This window comes from Ochotona curzoniae, unplaced genomic scaffold (genome assembly GCF_017591425.1).
Source record: "Ochotona curzoniae isolate NIBS_2020 unplaced genomic scaffold, NIBS_Ocur_1.0 contig_4105, whole genome shotgun sequence".
NCBI classification, from domain to species: Eukaryota; Metazoa; Chordata; class Mammalia; order Lagomorpha; family Ochotonidae; genus Ochotona; species Ochotona curzoniae.
Genome location: NW_024466129.1, coordinates 7,542,072 through 7,562,806, shown reverse-complemented (window position 1 = coordinate 7,562,806; position 20,735 = coordinate 7,542,072). Strand labels below are relative to the sequence as shown.

General features: G+C 50.4%; 1 protein-coding gene across 2 annotated transcripts in view; it reads right to left on the bottom strand.

The window, feature by feature from the left end:
- VIPR2 (vasoactive intestinal peptide receptor 2) overlaps positions 1–19,969 on the bottom strand; it is a 96,048-nt gene extending 76,079 nt beyond the window's left edge. For both annotated transcript variants that reach the window (XM_040984351.1, XM_040984352.1), the window contains exons 1-2: positions 19,801–19,969; positions 17,660–17,759 (exon numbers count right to left, since the gene is read on the bottom strand). In XM_040984351.1, the coding sequence (XP_040840285.1) occupies positions 17,660–17,759; positions 19,801–19,863 (163 nt within the window). In that variant the 5' untranslated portion in view covers positions 19,864–19,969. The remainder of the gene's footprint in view (positions 1–17,659; positions 17,760–19,800) is intronic.
- Positions 19,970–20,735: the final 766 nt, after the last annotated feature.

The following is a 20,735-nucleotide window of genomic DNA, read 5'->3' as shown; positions in this document are numbered from 1 at the left end:
ACAAGCACTTGAAAAATTCTGCAAGAGGAATATCAATTCCTTGGATGTAATGGAATATGCCATCAGGCATCATTTTCCCCGTTTCAAGGAGCCACAAGTGTATGAAACCCTGCAGTGAGCCAAGGCCATTACAGTGACTAAGTCAGATGGGAAAATGCTATATGCACGTCATATCCTGGACTTCTCTTTCGCTGAGAAAAAAAGGTTCCAGAGCTCAGGGGTCGGGTTCATTTATTTGAGAGGGAAGAAGGGAGGGAATGTGGGAGGGAGAGAGAGAGAGAGAGAATGAATGAGAAAGCCTTCCACTGGTTGACTCCCCAAATGGCTGCAACAGCTCTAAGTGGGCCAGTCTTAAGCCGAGGCTAGGAATTCCGCAGTCTCCCACATCGGTGACAGGAGCCATCACCTGTGCCTCCCAGTGTGTGGATGAGCGGGAAACTGGAATCAGGAGTAGCATCAGGTCTCGAAGCATTCTCAGCACTCTGACATAGACTTTGAGCGTTCGAATCATCATTTTAACTACAGCAAACACCCACCTCCAGTGGGGTATCTGAATGTGAATAAGCTGATGGATGGAGAAAGAAAGAAGAGAAACAGCAGCGGCCTCAGTTCTGGAACAGCTCAGCTCAGGGCCCTCTGCCCTGACCATAATGGAGACACATCATCAAGTCCAAGTTCCTTGACTGCGAAGTGATCGCTTTTCCTACCGCATGAGAAAAACAGCACTTCATACTCCATGGCTGTTCCTGGCATAGATCATTAGGATCAGAACATCACAGTTCTCAAGGGTCAGTGGACAGCACATGGGGTCTTGCTGCTGCACACAGTTCCCCAGTGAGACCATGAGCTTCACCGTGCGGAGACGAGGTAAAAGATCCAAGGGCTCACGCTATGGCATTCCCTACACTTTCATGGACACTAAACCCCTAGGAAAATCAGACCACAAGTCTGCATGTCAGGGTTGTGGGTACAGAGCCAGGGCAGGTGGCAGGTGGGTATCCTCTCCTGTAGGCATCCCCAAGCCCCTGTAGGGCCCTAGCAGGGCTCTTCCTGCTCCTTCCCCATCCCAGCCTCTCATCCAAGTGATGGTCCCTCAGTAGCTCCTGCTGCACGGAGCCCATCTGGAACTGCTGCTGATGCCTCCCAGGGCTCTGATTTGATTAGCCTGGGCAGTGGTTTCGAATCTAAAGGTTCTGGGTGTCTGCAAAATGATCCAGGCTGAGACCTCAATTTGGAGTGCGCTACCCTGCAAACTACAGGCTGGCCCCAGATCCTGAGCTGGAAACAAGCACCCACCATCACCCCAGTTTGAAAGCACAGGAAGCAGACTGGGGCCACACCCACTGGTGGGCTTGTTGGCTCTGACTATGAGCACATAGCTTCAACTCAGACTCACTCTATCTCTCTGTAGAATGGAGATAATCCCCCATCGTCATATCACTTCATAGATAACTACCAGCACAACACGGCTTGGCACAAAATTTGGTATGTTACCTGGTGTTCCCATCGTGGTGACCAGTGGCCTGGTGCCTTGGACTTTGCTCCTTCTTGTAGCTCCCTGCCCAGTGAAACTGGGGACACAGAAGCCAAACAGCTGATGCCATCACGTGTGAGTGTTGCAAGATCACACACCACATGTTACTGCCGAAGACAGCAGCTGACACCGAGCTCACCTGCTTACAGGCACCAGACTTAAGAACTCGTATAACACCTCAAAATCCCAAAGGCAGGTGTGAGTATTGGTCCCATTTCACACATGAGGAGACTGAGGTACAGAATGCTTAATGAATGTGTTCCAGGAAGAACATCTCAAGGGTGGCTGAGGCTTACCACTAACAGTGGTCTTCTCATTTTTGGTGAGGACTTTCTCTCTGGGGCGAGTGGGGCACTGAGAACTGGGAGGACCCAGACATGGAGGGGCAGCCAGAAAAGGAACTTCCACCTGGGTTTAGGCTCTGGGCTGTATTCTGACAGGCAGCACTGGAGGAAACACCTGCTACCCTCAGGGTGGGCACAGTGTGTGATCAGACTGTCCCCACAAGGGGCTCTGGTGGCATGGGTGTCTCTACCTCTTGGGCCCTGAATCTTTGCCAAGGTCCTGTGACCACTATCTCAGGGACCCCAAGGCCCATCCAGGCACCACAAGGGTTTGCCATCAGAGCTACTCCTGTGTTTTGCTTCTTGGGTCAGCATAATTACTGCACGTTCCTGAATGGGAAATAGCACTTAAAAACGAATATTATATTTTTCTCCTTGTCAGTCTCTTTTTTAATGCCTTAACATAAGCATCTGTAGTCTGCCAGGGAGCATAGGAAAGTAGGAAATGAGGACATTGGTTTAGAGGGTGAGCCAGGCGACAGAATGGCTGCAAGGGGACAGAGTCACAGAACTGGAGAAGCTGCATATAAGTTCTGCCAGACTTGTTGGCATCTTCCTCGATTACCCACTTAATATGACTTATAATTTTCAAGTTGTTCATATACAGAAAAATGATTTCTTGAGGCTGCATAATATCCTGTAGTGTGAGTGTAACACAGTTCAACCCCCCATTTGTAAGCCGTCAATATCCACTACATCACACACACACACACACACACACAACACAATAAAATAATTGTTGGGAAGGAAACATAGTTGCTGACTGCTTGACAGGGGTCAAGAGTGCTTGTACTTTTATCCTTTTAGGAGGGATAACAGCTCTTTCCTAGGTGATGCAGAGCATCTTCTTTACTGAAAATGCTTACTGGCAATTGTATAGAGAATGAATGCCAGCACAGAAGCCAGCTTATGTCCACACCCAAAGACAACTGACTCAGATGCAAATCATCAACAGATGCTAAAACCAAGGATTTTCTGGGTGCTGGCAACCCCATACATGACTTGAAAATTGCACAGGGTAAAGAAAATCTTTGATGCATAAGATTCTTGAGAACACTTCTTCAGCGAGGGACAGGTAGTGCCACGGACATCCTGGACACCCAACATCGTGCCAGGAGCAAGCACAAGGGACCATCCAGCCATGCTCCTCCTCCTCTTGGACCATCCATCCAAGACAGGGGACTGACCTGAGTCTCAGCAAGCTTCGAGATCCTAATTCTCATTTAGAGGAAACACAGCACCACTGAGACAAACTCAGCAGGTGCGACTGTAAGGTCCTGCTACAAATCCCTTTTCTGTTTGGAGGTTTGGGCTGGAGTGGTGCTTGTGTCATTGTGGGTTATGCAGCTTCGACTGTACTGACATGGCTGCCCAAACTACACCCAGTGCCATGTGTAAACACTGACGCCATCCAAGCAAAGGCAGCACAACCTGGTTTCTGGACTGTGGTCTATGTTACATTCCTTCAATAGCGTGATGATGCAAATTCTCATCCAGAAAGGAACCAGGCTTTGCTGTTGTTGTTGTTGTTGTTGTTGGGAAACTGCAATTTTTAAAAATATTTGCTCTGGACTTAAAATAGTGATCCTTAGAGGCTGAGAAGGAAGGGGAAGGGAAAGAGGAGGAGGTCAAATAAAAGGTACCAAAACACAGTCAGATAGAAATAGTAGGCTCTGGCGTCACCCAGCACAGTGGGTGGCTCTAGTTTACAATAATCTATTATACACTATCTGAAAAACAGGAAGCGAGGAACTGGTGGGCTCCAAATACAAAACAAGGGTAAGGAGGCAGAAGTACTAACTGTCTGAATTGATCTGTTTATGGTGTTATACCTGGGCTGAGATACAATACCATGCTCCATAAACATGTACAACCATTACATGTTAATCAAAGACACATAAAATTAAAGAAGCCAGCACCGTGCTAAAGCACATGAAATTGCCACTTGCAACGCCAACACCCTACATGAGTGTCAGATTGAGTCCTGGCTGCTCCACGTCTGATCAACTACACCTCAGGCGAGGTCCAGAAATTTACTCCACCTTCCAGGCTCACTGCTGGAGAAGCTCACTGTCCAGACCCCTTCCATTATGACTGTGGTCACTAGCAAAGATCATGCAAAAGAAAACAGGGCAGGTGGAAGGGTGCTCTGTTTGGAATCTATTTTATGTGCCCTGGAAACATTTCCTAGGGAGCTGCTGTCTTGCTCCAGGGTAGCTTGCTTGTGTTGAGTTTTGCTCTGTTCTCTTGGTAGCAGACTGAACCAGACACAGATGGACACAGGTAAGCACAGTAGAGTGGACCTTTCCTGCAGGCTTCCTGCGCCGGGTGCATATGTGTGATACCAACTACATTGTTGAGTTCCTGCCATTGAAATAGAAAGGCGGAGAGCCATGCACTCGTGCAAGGCACAGCTGTCTCTCGTCCACTATGGCAAGTGCTGAGCAATTGGTTTCAATGAGTCCTATGGGCTTTAACATTCTGATGTTGCAGTCTTTCAGCAAAACTATCTTCCTTTCGGCTGTCAAAGCCCCTGATTCTCTATGCCTGTTGTCAACTTTGGGGACTAAATGCTGGGCAGAATGACTCACCAACTGAACTGAAGAGGAATCTCTGTCTCTCTCTTTTATTATTATTATTGTTATTATTATTATTATTATTATTAAGAGCTTTGTCCTTCTCTAACTACAGCCATTAGTTTTGGCCAGACAAGTGACTCCCACCTACTGGCCTCCCAGTCAGGGCACAGCTTATGCTCACAAGAGGCCACCATCTTCACTGTTCTGTGTCCACAAACAAGTCAATGATCAGTGCCTGGCTGGTCCCCTGCACATCAGGGAAGAGGGATGCAGGTGACATGGCTCAACTCTCAGTGCAGACAGGTCCAGCCACAAAAGAGCAGAGAGCTGACCCCGGGACAGTCTCAGCCCTCTGATGACTCATAGAGCCCAAAGGTTCCTCCTGCCATCCCCATTCCCACTCAGATGCCTAGTTCTTCAAGGAGAAAATCTCAGTTAGCCTGGCTCCTGGTCACTTCCACCCTTGGCCTCAGGGCAGCAGTAGTCAAGATTGGCAAGTCTGACAGCAGCAAGGTTGGCGTTTCTCCAGTGCCTTTATTTTGACTGTCAGCTCAGAGACTTTCAAAATGATGCCATTCATGGACACCCGCTGTTGACTGAACACTCAGGGCCACTGTTTTGCAGCCACCTGAGCTGACCACGCATGACAAAAGGAACTCCACATCATCCATTCCCTGAGCTGAGGGCATGCAGAACTTAGAGGAACGCGATCTTCTAATAGCTGTCCTATCAGGAAGCTAGGTTCTGGTAGTTGCATTCCAGGATGTTCTTGTCTTAGTGGTTAAGCCAGCACTCTAGTAAACAAACCTTCGATTGCCTCTGCAGATTCCGGAAGACTGGTCCTTGACACCAGGCTCTCCACGACTTGGATCTTCATTAAACATCTCTGGAGGCTGCCTGTTCAGATGACCAGTTAGGAAATACCCTAAACCCTCTCAAACCCCCGTGGTTTATGAACACAGTGACCATCCAAATTCTTACTGCAGAATTCCTTCTTTCTCCTTCCCAGAGGCTATACATTCTGTTCTTAAGCCACTCGCCAGTAAGAAGAGCCACATCCATGCATTAGCTAAGCTGGGTACGGTGCCAAACGTCATTGAGAAACATCGCAATTAGGAATGATGACCACAATTGCTATTGGCAGAAGCGCAGAGGAATGGAGCCATTTGAGGGAAATGCCCAAAGCAGTAACTTGTCAACACTAATGAAAGAAATATGCCCTGGAATGCACAGTTTACAAAGTGCGAATCTGCTCTGCTCAGGAGACGCTCGTTGCAGGTGCATGATCATTCCAGCCCAGGAAAGAGTGGGATCTGCGAGGATTTCCAAAACAATGAACAGAACGAGCTCAGGGTGCGACGATGATTCAAATATCCAGCAACAGACACTAAACAAACCATGGTCCTTCCAACCAATACATCTTCTTAATGATGTAACTCTGCTCGTGAGAGGTAAGTTGCGACCACATGTCTTGTAATTTGCAATGATGAATATTCAACCCTTCCACCAATGTTTATCAAGCCTCTACTACGCACCCACATGCTCCACTGCAAAGTTACCTGCCATGTCCTAGAAGTTCCTGAAGGAAGAATTTTTCCTTCCAGAAGGAACGGTGGAAGCGTGGCTGCACCAACATAGCCACTGCTGCTATTTGCTCCCCAACGCTCTGCCAACTTGTAAAACAGTCTGTCCTGGGTTCCTGAGCGAATTGACCTCAGCAGAGCAGGTAGAAGATGACCAAAGCCCCACACAGTTCTGACTCCAAATGATTTAGAACATCTCAAAAAATATTTTACAAGGAACTCAACTTTTCTAGATGGCTCCAGGATGCACCCAACAACTTATTAATTGGGGGGGGGGGGTGCAATTATTCCATCCTCATCAGCCAAGGTTGGGGTGAACCACAGAGAGTGGGGTAATACCATTTTCTGGAACACCGGAAACAGGAAAGTGGATCACATAAGAATCTTGAAGATTTGTTTATTTTTATTGGAAAGGCAGATTTACAGAGAGGAGAGACACAGAGAGAAAGATCTTTCGTCTGCTGGTTCACTCCCCAAGTGGCCGCAATGGCTGGAGCGGAGCTGAGCTGAAGCCAGGAGCCAGGAGCCTCCTCCAGCTCTTCCACATGGGTGCAAGTTTCCAAGGCTTTGGTTTATCCACTACTGCTTTCCCAGGCCACAGCAGGGATCTGGATCGGAAGCGGGTTAGCCGGGACACAAACCAGTACCGATATGAGACCCTGGTGAATGCTAAAGTGAGGACTTTAGCCAATAGGCTACCATACTAGGCCCCATATCAGAATTTTGAACCTGAACGCTAGCAGCCTGATTTTGGGGGTGAGGGTTCAGTGAATTCTATAGGTGGAAGCCCCATCCTGAGAGGTGAACTAACTTTAAACTGAGACGCAAAATCCAGAAGCAGCCAATACTGTTGGAGGAATCAAAGAATATGTCAAAGTGACAATGCAGAGACCAAGTCAGAAGTTACTATATATGTTTTAAAATATGCTAAATCCCATAAGGCCCAAACAAAAATATGCTCCAGACTGAGCTTGAGTTGGTCAAACGCTGGGATCCCTGCCCAGCCATCACTGCTTAAAGGGAGACTCCATGGCCAATGCCTCAGAGACTGGAACCTCTCCTGCACCTACAGGGTCTTCTGGGCCCTCACAAGGCGCCACATGGTGGCACACAGGGAGATGCATGATGAGAAGAAGGGTGACAAGTTAGGTAGATGGGTGAGTGCACATACATCCGGACCTTTCACCAGCCAGTCTTGCTATTATCGGAAAACCTCCGTGGCATGGTGACTACCACCTGGGGCATGGCTGGTGCCATAGGAGCTCCAAGGCTGACAGGGCTGCACGGTGCTCTGCTTGAAGTCCCCAAGACCAATCTAGTTTGGAGAGGGTGAGCACTGCAAGGCCTTGCAGCGTGGGAAATCCTGCCACGCTGCTCCCAGAATAATTTCCGGTAGATTTATGACCAGGAGTTGGGTTGCTTCCCGGTGCATTGCAGAACATCACTCACCAGTGTTATGACAAGGCAGCTCATGTACCTGACAGAGCCCACCGCAGATCCAGGGAGGCACTCACTGGCACGGAGACCTTTCCTGGAATGGCTCTCACCTCCAGGCGCTTGGTGGGTCCCGCCCTCAGGGCAAACAACGTGGAGCCACCATGCAGGCATAGTAGGGAGCAGTGGCTTGCCTGCACGCCCTAGCATCTGCCCACCCTGGGTGCCCTCTTCTTCCACCCCCAACCTTTCCCTGCATAGTGCCCTGTCCACCCAGCACTCACCACCCCCCACACCCCCGGAGACCAGTCCTGAGCAAAGCAGGGCCTCTCTGGACTTCTGTCATGGCCCTCTGTCTCCTGGGCAGACAGAGCTTCCTGCCAGGCACTTTGATTAGAAGTCTCTCTGCATGCCCGCCTCACCCGCCCTCCCTCCACTCCTGTGCCAGGCGGGTGGGCACTTTAGCTCCTGGATGCTGACATTCCCCACCGCCTCCCATGGAGATCCTCATCCCTTCCATACGTACCTGTGGCTGTGTCTCTGCCCCTGCCTTCCCTGAGTGCACTGAGCTCTGGCTCCCAGACAAAGCCAGCTCCCTGGCCCCCAGGCCAGCTCACTGCCATAGCCGTGTCCTTGGCCCCCTTTTTCTGCTCAGAGCTGCAGGAGTGCCTACTTTTGATCCAAAGCCAAAAGCCTGGAGGTTCTTCCAGAGTCTCCCATTCATATTTTGGCACCTAGAAGAGCACTGTGAGTAAACCTTTAATATTACAGAGTACCTTGCCACGGCAGGCAGATGTTTATGTGACACAACGTGTCTGGGTGCAGCTGTAGGAAGCGTGTCCTCCCTCCCCATGGCCATCACAGGGGACCCAGCGACCCCTCAGGCTGGTCGACTCTCTTCCCCACCACGAGGAGCAAGCTTCAGGTGAAGTTCACGATGGTTTAGACCATCTCTGCTCATAATCCCCTGGCTTGGGGAAAAGGTCGCCTTTCAAATCAACAGTTAACCTACAGGAGCACTACCCACCACATGGTATTTAAAGTGGTCGCAGACAATATTTTGAGCCTTGGCACACAGCATCCTACCCGGCGCAATCTCCACTTCCACAGACAGAACCCAGCTGCCTCCGAGGAGCCCCTGTTTATTCCTGGGCATGGAGAGAATGCAGGGGTCCCTGCCAGAGAATACGGGGGAGGCTGTGGTCAGAGGGGCAAGGAGGAATCCTCAAATCGAAGGTGCCTGGAAACTCAAAGATGTCAGTAGAGGCCAGCAGAGAGAGAGAGAGTGCTGTGCTCACACAGCAGATGGGAAGCCAGGAAACCTTCAACTCCAGTGGTAACTCACACTGAGTGTGCAAACCACTGCAAGGAACATCACAGAGGTCAGACCAACGTGCAGTGCTTGCATGCTCTTGTCTGAGAAGCACCCACTACATTGGAAGCTAATCCCTTTCTCAAACATGCCTTCCTGTCTCCCCGGGCACCCAAAAGAATTCCGTAAAAAGAGCAGGGGCCAAGGGTACAGCTTGGTGGCAAAGCAAGTTAATCTTCTGCCTGCTGAGTCCCAGTTGCCCCGCTTCTAATCTAACTCTCTGTTGGAGGCCTGGGAAAGCAGCAGAGGATGGCTCAAGTACTTGGGCCCCTGCACTGATGTGGGAGACTCTGGAAGAACCTCCAGGCTTTCGGCTTTGGATCAGTTCAGCACCAGAAACTGTGGCCATTTGGGAAGTGAACCAGTAGATGGAAGATCTCTCTCTCTCTCTCTCTCTGTCTCATTCAGTAATTCTGATTTTCAAGTAAAATAAATAAATCTTTGGGAAAAAAGAGTACTTGGTGAGCAGTCTGGGTTCTGGGTTCTTCTACCACTTTGGAAAAATCCATTTTCACTTCTGGACTCCAGCATCTTGGTCTGGATAGAGTGAGGCTCAGTTGGCTGCCTTGTAGCATCAAAAGTAGGCACTCCCGCAGCTCTGAGCAGAGAAAGGGGGCCAAAGACATGGCCATGCAGCGAGCATCCCTGCTCTGTTCTGGATCAGGATCAAGACCTGCTTGTGCACGGCCGATCCCTAACAAGTCCCCTCCCCCCAACCCAGACACACCGTAGCCATGTAGTCCCCCACTTTGAGCACCAGTGGAACTCATATGGTTGGTTCTTGAATGAATGACTCCCTGCACCACACAGGAAAGCTCTGTGGATCCTTTCAGACAATGCCTGGTGCAGAGAGATTGGACTTGAAGGAACAGAAAATCTCTAAGAGGGTGATTTACAGGCTTATAGTACAAGAGGACATTTGTTCTGCATCCTGGTATGTCAGCACAATCACAGTGAAGAGCTGCACAGGCCGGCTGAGAGAGAGAGAGCTTGAAGGATAGAAGTGGGTGTGGAGGGATGGTCCTGGGTGGGATGGAGTGCAATGGACCGGATGCAGTGTTTGGGACACATATGACAAAACCAAAAGCAAGATCAAGGCCTTGTGGAGTGACGCTGAGCCTCCAAATGTCCACATCCAAGTCACGAAAGCAGTTGCCGCCAATCAGCAGACGAGCAAAGGGCTACACTGAGCTTCTCGGCCCTTCCCTCTCTGCCTTATCTCTGAGTAAAGACAAGATCAGTTCTCCATCATTAGCCTGTCACTGCCAGTTTCCCACTCCTGGTAGACACATTTACCTTTCCAGCATCACCTAAGAGATCTTGTGCTCGGTAGTCTTTCAGTACAAAATCCCATTTTCAGAGAAATCAAGGAACAGTGCACCCTCACCTCTGCTCATCCCAAAGCATTGCTAGCCACACTGCACCTGGGGTTCCTTGTGAGGAGGGAACATGTCTTGATAAACTTCTTAATCACCCCAATCCACCTGGTGTGTAATTAATACAAACTTGCTGGCAAAAAAAGGTAAACAGATAACATGATGGCCTCATTTTCACTCGCTCCGTGACACAAGGCAACCAGGCACAAGCAGAGGTGCTAGTCACAAGGATGCTGAGGCCCTTGCTGAAACAGCTACACTGGAACTTCTACAGCACCTTGCAAATGAAAAGGTTCAAACCTCCACTCAGTTCCAACAACCGAAACCACACAGAACCAAAAGCCAGCAACGAACTGAGAGAGGTCACAGGGGAGCACATGTCTCGGTCCACACAGAAATGGGAATCACAGCCTCATCCCCTTGTCAACCACTGGAGCCACAGGGCAGAGCTGAGATGTCATCTGGCCATGTAGGGCTTAAAAGCTGAGTCACAACTGAGCTCTGGTATGCCTGCTTTTCACAGCAGCTGCCCAGCCCTCTGAGCCTACCCACCCAGGATAAACTTCCAGAACTATCTTAAGTGGAAGAAGCACCAGCTGTGCCCAATCAGAAGAGGCCCCAAAGATAATATGCCATGAGCATCATGAGTTTTAAGCAAGGTGCAAGAAAGGCATGTGCCAAGGAGGTCAGGCCAGTTGGAAGTTCTATGGCCACAGGCATGGAAAAAGAGGCCTACACTGGGAGAGCAACTTCGGCGTCAAAGAATGCCCAGGGCATAGGCAAGAAGGACAAGGCATACTTGAGAGCCAGAGATATGAAGAGGTGTGAAGAAGCAAAGGGGGCGTATGCAGGGTGGGGGGGACAGGGCATCAACAGGAGGGTGGTTGGTGATGGTTTGGTATCCCCAGCCTATGGAGAGCCCAAGCTAGAGGGATGGAGGAAGAAATTGATTTGGCTCCAAATCAGCAACAGAGTAACTTTAAAAAACAGGTGCATCCACTTCAGTATTACTTCATTCGATCTAGCAGTCTCTTGGCATAATAACTTCGTTCTTCTGAAGGGCAGAAGCAATCAACTCTGGGTCAAGCTACCAAACACTAATTTGTTGTTCACAGTTCCTCTTAGCAGTATTTATACTAAAAATGTATTCAGGGTAGAATTTATTTCAATAGGATTGGCTTCTGATAAAAAATAGATGTAAAGGCGCTTCTTCCAGAATAAACTATTATTGATTAATTACACATACAAGTCCAGGAACAGATCCTAAGGAGTTTAGGAATGAGAAGTAATCTAGTGCAAAAATGCTCCAAAGGGAAAATCAAAACTCAAAACAAAACAAAACAAAACAAAGCAAAACAAAACAAAACAAAACAGACCAGCTATCCGCTTCACCAGCCCAGGGAACTCCTTCAATTAGAAGATGGGACTTCTTATACCAAATAAAAGGAAAAGGCAAGAAGCAAGCACCAAATTGTCCAGAGGTGGGTCCGTGGCATAGTGGGTTAAGCAGCTGTTTGGGTAGCCTGCATGCCATAGCAGAGAACTTGACTCAAGTCCTGGCTACTCCACCTGCTCCAATACAGCTTGTTGTTAAAAGCATGGGAAGCAGTAAATGATGACCCGAGAGTTTGGGTCCTGGTACCAAAACAGGAGACCCGGATGGAGTTCCTTGCCCAGCTGCAGCTGTCAGGAGTCTTTGGGAACAAAGCAGCAGGTGGAAGAGCTTTCTTCTCCTCTCTATCACTCTGCTTTTCAAATAAACAAGTAGTATTTTTTTAAAGAGATCTATATTGTAAATATTCACATCGGAAGCAGCATCCCATTCTTTACTCTCCACTGGATCTCCAAACCTCCTCAGTTTAGAACTACATGAGCAGAGATGCTGGGGAGCTATTCACTCAGTTTGCACAGGTCCAAAATGTGGGCTAAGGACCAGCAGCAGCAAGCTGGTCTGGGAGCCCCACTCATCAAGACCCTCAGGCTCCCACGGAGGAGATCCACTCACAAAGCAGGAAGCATGTGGGCAGCAGGGCCATGTGCACACACCGTGGGTCAGAGCAGGACCTCCAGACGCCTCCCCAAGCTGGGATGTTCACCCACCTCTTGGCTGCAGCACCCCCTCCCCGAGAGAACCATTCATGGAAACTGCCTACCTTCCTCTGTGATAAAGACATACAAGGAAGGAATGATTGGATGGCCAATGGAGATGCCATCAGCCATTTTGATGTGACACCAGCACCAGAGAAGTGAGAATGTGGCTTAAGGTATTCTTTGGTGCTAGGTAAAGGTGATACCATCTGTGTAGTTAGTGGCTGAAGGCAACCCTTCCGAGCTGGTGAAATATTCTATGGCCATGAACAAAGCAGGGATGGAACATCGTCCATAGCTGTAAAATACTACAAACTGCTCCAAAGTTCAGGATTCTAGGAGCCACTAATGACAATTACACAGCTCTTACTTAAAGGATGAAGACCAAAACAAATAGTCTAAGGGAATTAGAAAAGAAAAAAGAAAGCCAAAAGTAATATTCATAGCAGAGCAAATGTGTGTATGTAAGGCTAGCTCATACAGAAGCAAATGGGTCCAGGATCAGGGCAGAGAAATCATCTGATGCAGTGCGCAGATGTCACTTGGGAATTCTGTGTTCAAATAAGGGTGCCTGGTTCACGTTCTGGCTCCTCTACGTGCCACGCAGTTCCCTAATGCATACTCTGCAAGGTAGCAGGTGACCCGCTCTTCAACTCTTTTGGCCCCTGCCATCCAATGGGAGATCTAGACTGCGTTCTGGGCTCCTAGCTTCAGCTTTGACTGTTGTGGGCATTTCGACAGTCGATGGAAGATTTCTGTGTCTTTCTGACATTCAAATAATGTGAAAAATAAATACTGTTTTAGAAACTTTAAAATTAGGGGCCAACATTTTCAGGGGTAGTGGGTTAAGCTGCCATCTAAGGTGCTGGCATCCCATGGTAGTTTAAGTCTAGGCTGCTCCGTGCCTAGCTAACATGCCTGGGAAGTTGCAATAGGTGGCTCAAATATTTGCACCCCTGCCACCCATGAGGAAGACCCAGATGGACTTGCAACATCCTGGTTTTAGTGGAGCTCTGCCTCAGCTCTTGGTGCTGTTGGTGGAGTGAATCAGTGGGAGGGAGATTCCTTCTCTCTCTTTGTCTCTCTCCCCCTCTTTCTGTGTAACTCTGTGTTTCAAATAAATAAATAAATCATTCTTAAAAACTTCAAAATTAGGGCCGCGCGGTGTGGCCTAGCAGCTAAAGTCCTCGCCTTGAACACGCCGGGATCCCATATGGGGGCCGGTTCTAATCCCAGCAGCTCCAATTTCCCATCCAGCTCTCTGCTTGTGGCCTGGGAAAGCTGTTGAGTTGAGGACGGCCCAAACCCTTGGGACCCTGCATCCACGTGGGAGACCTGGAGGAGGTTCCCGGCTCCTGGCTTTGGATCAGCACACGCACCGGCCGTTGCGGTCACTTGGGGAGTGAATTATCAGACGGAAGATCTTCCTCTCTGTCTCTCCTCCTCTCTGTGTATCTAACTTTCCAATAAAAATGAATAAATCTTTAAAAAAAAAGAAACCTTCAAAATTAAACACAAAGAAAACAGCAGGACATTCCTCCATGTAGATTTAGACAAGAGGTCTTCAAAAACATTGTGGGAAGTCAGTATTTTGAAAACAACAAACAACAAACAAAAAACAAGACACCTACAACACTTCTCAGCCTTTTGGCTAAGATCGAGTGGAAAAAAAAAGATATATGCATTGCCAAAATACTTATGTTTTCATTCCCTCTTTCCGCAGATGTTTCACAAGGCGCTCCTATGTGGCTCTGAGGGGTTCTGGGTGGGACACCCGGGAAGCTGCTGTGGTAAGGTCTGGAGAACATTGCTCACTGTACATATTTCTGGAAAACGTTTTCTCCTGTGTCCACATCACTTACCAGCTGATATGAATCTTTTCATGAATTGGATCAGCAAAAGCTTTCTAAATACCTTTTTAAATGTCAAGCCCCACATAGGGCTTGGGAGATGGAAGGAGTGATGAGCCACTGCCTTTTCTCCCCAGGAGAAGGGAGCAAAGAGACAAGTCAGGTGCTGAGTTAGGATGTTGTCAAGGAAAAGCAAGGACAGTTCCCACTTGCCTGGCCTCGGGAGATAACTTCACAGGCACCCTGTGACGTGGCAGTGGAAGCCTTGATCCAGTCTTTCCACGTGTAGCAAGCAGTCTGGAAGCCAGAGACGGCATGTTCCTCCGGACTGGCCACAGTAATCATGGTATCACCTTTCTCTGGAGCCAAGGTCAGCAGGTTGACCAGTCGCCTTCTTTCGACTACGTTTGCTCTCTTCAGCTCTGACACAAATACCCAATCAACATGTGGTCTGCTCTGCACAGCTCCTGGGAGACGTGGGGTCAAAGGGAAGCCTCTGGAACACGAAGCTCCTGCTGTTTGCAGTGTTGTGAGCAATAATGTCTCCCGTTTCTAACCCCATAGGCATCTTCCGCTAGTATCCATGAGGCTGAAGCAGGCTCTCCTTCTGGCCTGCAAACAGGGAGCCATCTCAAACCTTTCACAATTCCTGATGATCAAAATTAGTATGGTAGTTTTGTTTTTTTTAAAAAATCAAAACAACAATAAGTATTTTTTTTTTTTTTTTGCTTTTTTTGGCTAGCACCTTGCGTGACCTAGTCCTGAGCCAGCATTTACTGTCTTCTTCATTTCAGCCATGCACGTCTGCCCATGGCTCAGGAAGTCGAACAAGCGAGAAAACACAGGCTCCACCCTGCTCCTCCTCCTCAGAGCTTCCAGATCTTGGCACGAGATGAGGTAAAGTTACATGAAAACACCTGTCGCAGGTGCACAGAGGCAAAAAACCAGGGCAAGACCCAGAGGAACTCCTTCCCTCCCGGCAGGGAAGACGCATCAGCAATGCCTGGTTTTACGACACCTGCAGCCTTAGGATGCTTCATAGGCACATGGTCCAGGTTAAGTGAATCCCAGTGACGGATCCCTAGCAAGTCACAAAGCTCGAAATACCTAACTGAGGGAATCCTTAGGAAGGGCTTAGTGTTGAAATTGGGGTTTGTCCGGATGCGTTATATGCTGTTTTTTAAATAAATATACTGATGACGTAACAGAATTGAAGCTTCATTTTCCCCCCTTCATTTCTGGAGCTCTTTCACACCAGTTTCTTAATGCTCTGGAATTGAAAGCAGCCACTGCGGACCCTGTGTGTATCACCTCCAGCTGTTTCCTGTGGATTTGCCCTCACCTCGGTCACCGCTGAGAAGGCCTTCACTCGGCCCTGGTTTCCATCACCTATAGCATCTTTATTCTGGTTACTTACTGCTATTTATATCACAGGCATTTGCAAGATGCATATTTCAAAGAGAGAGAGAGAAAGCATCCCTGGACACAAGTTATCTCCTCACAGAAACTAGAGGGTGGCCAGCCCTCCCCCCGAGGGCAACTGGCTCAGGACTAGGCATTCTTGAATGCCAGCAAGGTGAAGGAGTCAGACTCTGCTGAGCTAAGAAAGAGGAGTGCTCAACTAAAGGTTTGTCCCACAAGAAAACGCAGGCAGGTTTCCCCAGGGTGGCAACCCTGCTCAGATGCCACACGATCTTTCTCTAAAGCAGCCGCACACATTCTGGTCCACCTGGTGCCAAGGCGAGCTGAGGGGCTTCTGTGTGCTCTCCCTTAGGGGCTGCAGCCTGGCACATTTGATGTGGCTCATGCACAGCTTGCTCACTGCACAGGACATGCACAGGACCTGTCCTGGGTGGGAGCTGACTTCTCTCTGGTGGGCGTGCCTCGACACCCTCCAGTCACAGGGTGGAGCTTGAGTCTGAGTCTGAATACCCTGAGAGGCAGCAGACCGAGGCTGCAGCAGCTGGGCTCCTGCCACCCACATAGGAAATCCAGACCAAGTTCGCAGCTCCTGGCTGTGGCCTGGATGGGCCCTGGCTGTGGCAGGCATTGGGGAGTGAACCAACCAATGGGAGATTCTCTCTGAGAGACAGTGAGAGAGATACACTGACTGCCTTCCAATAAACATCTTTTTTCAAAAGGAAACATTTTGCATAATGGTGACATTTCTGATGTCTTCTGTAACAGGCACCCTAACCGTTTGGAATCAATCTTCTGGAATTATAAAGTAACTACAGCAGACCCTCACTCAGAGAGCAGGTGGATGGGTACTGCTCCCTCCCAGGTCTCCAATGATGGCAGATAACAGAACTGCCACTGAGACAGAGCTAAGAGGCCAGAATGTCTGTCACAGGCCCTCCTGCCTCCTGTCCCCAGGCCTCCTCCGTCTCCCTTCCAAGTCCTCTCAGGGCTGCCACTCAGGGAGTAGAGTGACTTCATCTGTCATTTCTCTGAACAGAGACCGACCTGGCCACAGAGAAGAGGCAGCCATCAGAAGGCATGTGTGCCTGGAGTCACTGGATTTAGGAAAGGCAGGCTCAAAGGAAGGCAGGGAAGGTGGCAGGTAAAGCCACACGAGCCAGCACTGGAAGGCCTCAGGCCACCTGTGCCTCTGCGTCCTGGAAATGTGACCCAAATGGTGATGTGTCATGAGTGCAGAAACACACACTGAGTTTCTGAGACAATCCTATCTTGATTATTGGTTAAAATGATAAAGATTCAGATCATGCCTGGGTGCATACAATATGTTATTAAAATCAACCATGCATGCTGATTTTGACTTCTTCTTTTAACAGTTACTAGAAAATTCAACATGACCTATTCAGCTCCCATTCCATTTCTCGAGGCAGGGTCCAAGGCTAAAGCCTGCCTCTTTTGATTTTCCTTTCTTTCTTAAAAAAGGAGGGGAAAAGATCATGATGTAGAGCAGAGCGAGGAATACTAAAGGACAAAAGGCCCTGTTGCTATTTATGAACCGGGCCCTTCTGAGTTTATAAACGTGTCGTGAGACGCCCAGGTTGGCTGTGTAGTGGCCTGGCTTCTCCTCTGCCAAGGGCAGGGGACGGCCCGAGTCAGTTCACGGTGTTTGTAGCGGCTCTGTCTGCGACACCAGCAAAGCCAGACTTGATGTTTCTTTTCCGACCCGCTTTCATCCTCCATAGGATCTAAGATCTAAGGTTTCACAACTCAAGAATCCAGCCCAATGCTCCTTCCACAGAACACTGGAGCTGCCTTGGCAAAGCCCAATAAATCCCAGGAAAGTATTTTAGGAACTGTTGCTCTTATTTCAAGTCATGGAAAGTGTTAGTGTGAAGGACTCAAGTTCTCTTGTAAAAGGGTAAGGGAAACTCCCCTCCTCCCCCACACAGCAAGTACCACGTTAGTTTGGCTTCCCTTTGTCAAGGTGCAGGGGACTCTGGACCACCGGGTCCAACAGTGGGACGTGAGATAGTCCGGTCTCCACCAGGGAGGAGACCTGGTCACTGAGCCCTGCACTCACCCTTGTATGTTCCTGTCTGAGCCTTCAGGAGCTCTGCACATTTTGTTTCTTCCTCTTGTATTTCCAAATGAAATCGGCATTCCGGGTGAATGCTGCTCACCTGTTCAAGGCCAAAGGAAATGGAAATCAGGAGAAACTCCACAGCGGTCATCAAGCAGAAATGCTACCAAAACCCCCACAGTTCTACCAACACCCCCCACCCCCACAAGCGTATTTTCCTGGCAGAGTTACTAAGAGCAACTTTATGATTTACTTCCTCATAATGTTAAAGCTCAATATAACTATTTTTTTGAGAAGGAAACCAAACTTACTAACATAACACGTTGCATGTCAGTACTAATGCGGAAGCAATGGAGACCCGGGACCCAATAATCTCTCCTTATTCCAGAGCCCTCTTGGAGGCAGCTCTTGTTCTGATGGAAGTGAATGCGTGTTCACTGCTCAGGCCTTTCCTAATCACTGCCCACGATGGTGGACAGCAGGTGCAGCATCTGAGGACCGTCTGGCTTCACAGCCCTAAGCGGACAGCAAGACCTGACCACAGGCTCTTAAGGTGTACCAGTACGGAGCCCTGTGTACTTACTACCTGTGCAAAGACAGAAAGCATGCCACTCAGTCTGAGATGATAACACTCGGTAACCCCTGTTTTTAACAAAGTGCAGCACCCTTTCTCTTCATGCTCTTTTTCCACCTCGACATGCACTCACAAAACGCATAGTTAATTTCCACTGCCTACAGAGATCTCTGTCTCCCTCTCTCTGTCTCTCTTACACACACACACACACACACACACACACACACACACACATTTTGTCTAACCAAAATTTCATTTGTGCTTACGTCCTACTAAGCGAAGAGAGTCACACTTTCAGGCACGTGAAGGCCACCCACCTCTGGTTACCCCACTGCTCATGTAGGTCTGCCAGAATTCCAGCCACGAGCAGTCTCCTACCGGAGCCAAGGACAGACCCAACGTGGAGTTCTTCCCCAGTCAGCCCCTCTTAGAAAGCTGGTGTTTTGTTTTCAATCCGACGCATTACTGACTAGCCACCGAGTGGACAGATCCCTGATTCTGAGGATGCTATGTTACATTTCAGATTGAGGGAAACCACACTGACTTAGATTGTTCAGGCGCAGTGGCCCGTTTGGGAAGATCTTAGAAAGTAAAACAGGTTTACCACGGTGCCTGTCGGTGTGTCTGAGCAGCCGGCTCCTACCAGCAGCCTGGGGCAGACCTGCCACGTCTTGGCGCCAGGCCAGCCAGTGGGGCAGCCACGACGCCACCAGCAATGACAACTTCGCCTAAACAACTCCAAGCCCCAGGGCGCGACGATGGAGCAGCAGTGCGGGCTGCCGGCTGCTACCCCACATGGAGTGCACACGGGCAGAGAAGCAAGAAAGCGGTGCAAACTTTGTACTTAGAAAAAGGCTTTGCTATACTAGGAGAAAACCCTGAGCAACACACCATATATTAGTGCACTCCTTTAACAAACTTCTGGCGTTATCATTTCTCCTCATGCGCTTAAGAAGAAAAAAAGAGAGAGAGAGAGAGAGAGAGAGAGAATATTTCTGAAAGGAAACTCGTCCCAGCCAGGCCACGTCCTGCTCTCCTACACACCAAAGCAAACACGACTGTCCCAGGAGGAGGCGGGAGAGAGAGTGAACGACAACGCAAACTCCCTTTCCCCCTGAAAGGGAAGACTGCTCAGGTGTCCGCGGCGGCCCCTCAGCTCCACTCGGACTTTACAGTTCCGGGGCTCAGGGCCGCCCCATCCACCCTCTCATGCGCACCCTAGAACCCGCGGTCCAGGACCCGCGCGTCTTAAGTATCCAGGAAGAAAGAGGATCCCGTTTCCAGCAAACCCGGGACGGAAGCAAGGGAGCGAGGGGCTCGCGGTCTTTCCATCCCCGGAGCCAGTCAGTCACGATCCTGAGGAGAAGGTTTGCAGCTCCACAGGCGACCCCAGGACACGGTCAGACGGATGGGTCCCCGGGCCAGCCCTGTGGCCCCGCCGCCCCCCGGCGCAGCCACCCTGCTCTCAGCGCTCCAAGGCTCGCGCGGGAAGCACAGCCGGGGGAGCCTCTTGAGGACCGGGGGCGACGCGAATCCCGGTGGAGTTGGGAGGGGAGGTCGCACTCACAGGGACCAGCAGCCAGCCGCAGCAGGTCAGCAGCGCGGGAGGCAGCAGCGCGGGCGCCCTCATCCCGGGCTCAGCGCGCCGGGAGACGCCCAGTACCCGCCGCCTCCGTCCCGAGCGCCTGCAGCTCCGCGAGCTCCACCATGGGCCGGGCCCAGAGCGTGGCGGAGCCTCCCCGGCTCGGGCTGTCGGCGCACCGCGCGTCCAGCAGCTGCCGCCCCGCGGCCTGAGCGCGTGGGCCGGGCCCCTCTGTCCCCGCCTGGAGCGCGCTCACCGCTTGCCCGCACGTCCCGGCTGCGCCCCGCGCCCCGCCGCTCCGCCCTCTCGCCCCCTGTCCCCGCCCCGTGCGTCCCCCTCGCCCCCCGTGTCGCCTTCCTCCCCATCCGTCGTGCTCCTCAGCCCCGCACCCCCACCCCCCGCCTCTCCCTGGTGCCCGCCCCGTGCGCGCGCCCTCGCCCCCTGTCCCGTACACTTCACGACCCCCACCCCCGCTCCTTCTGTCCTGCGGGTTCAGGACACCTCGCCTACTTCAGCAAATCTTGGTCCCCAGTCCCCTGCTGCCTCCCTCACCCTGGGTGCCTATGCGCCCGTCTTCATCTCCCTGACTCTCAGGGGCAAGGAGGAGCAGGTGAGAGGGTGTTCAGGGGAGGGCCAGGGGCTTGCCAACTCCGACAAGGGAGGAAGCAGCGGCGCCAGGTGTGCACCAGCCTTCGGCGCGCAGGGTGATGGGTTTGTGGCACCTGCGCTTTCCTAGGGGATAAACTTAGGATGCCCAAGGAAGCGGTCATAAACGCTTACAGGATGAGTGGGCTGCCTTAGTAGGCGGTGAGGCTACTCAACGGGGTCCTGGGAAGAGACATTGTCATGCGCGGACTGGGAAGTCTTTGAGGAAGGATGGGGTTGTATTGAAGGTTCAGGGATTCTCCAGGAGGACCCCC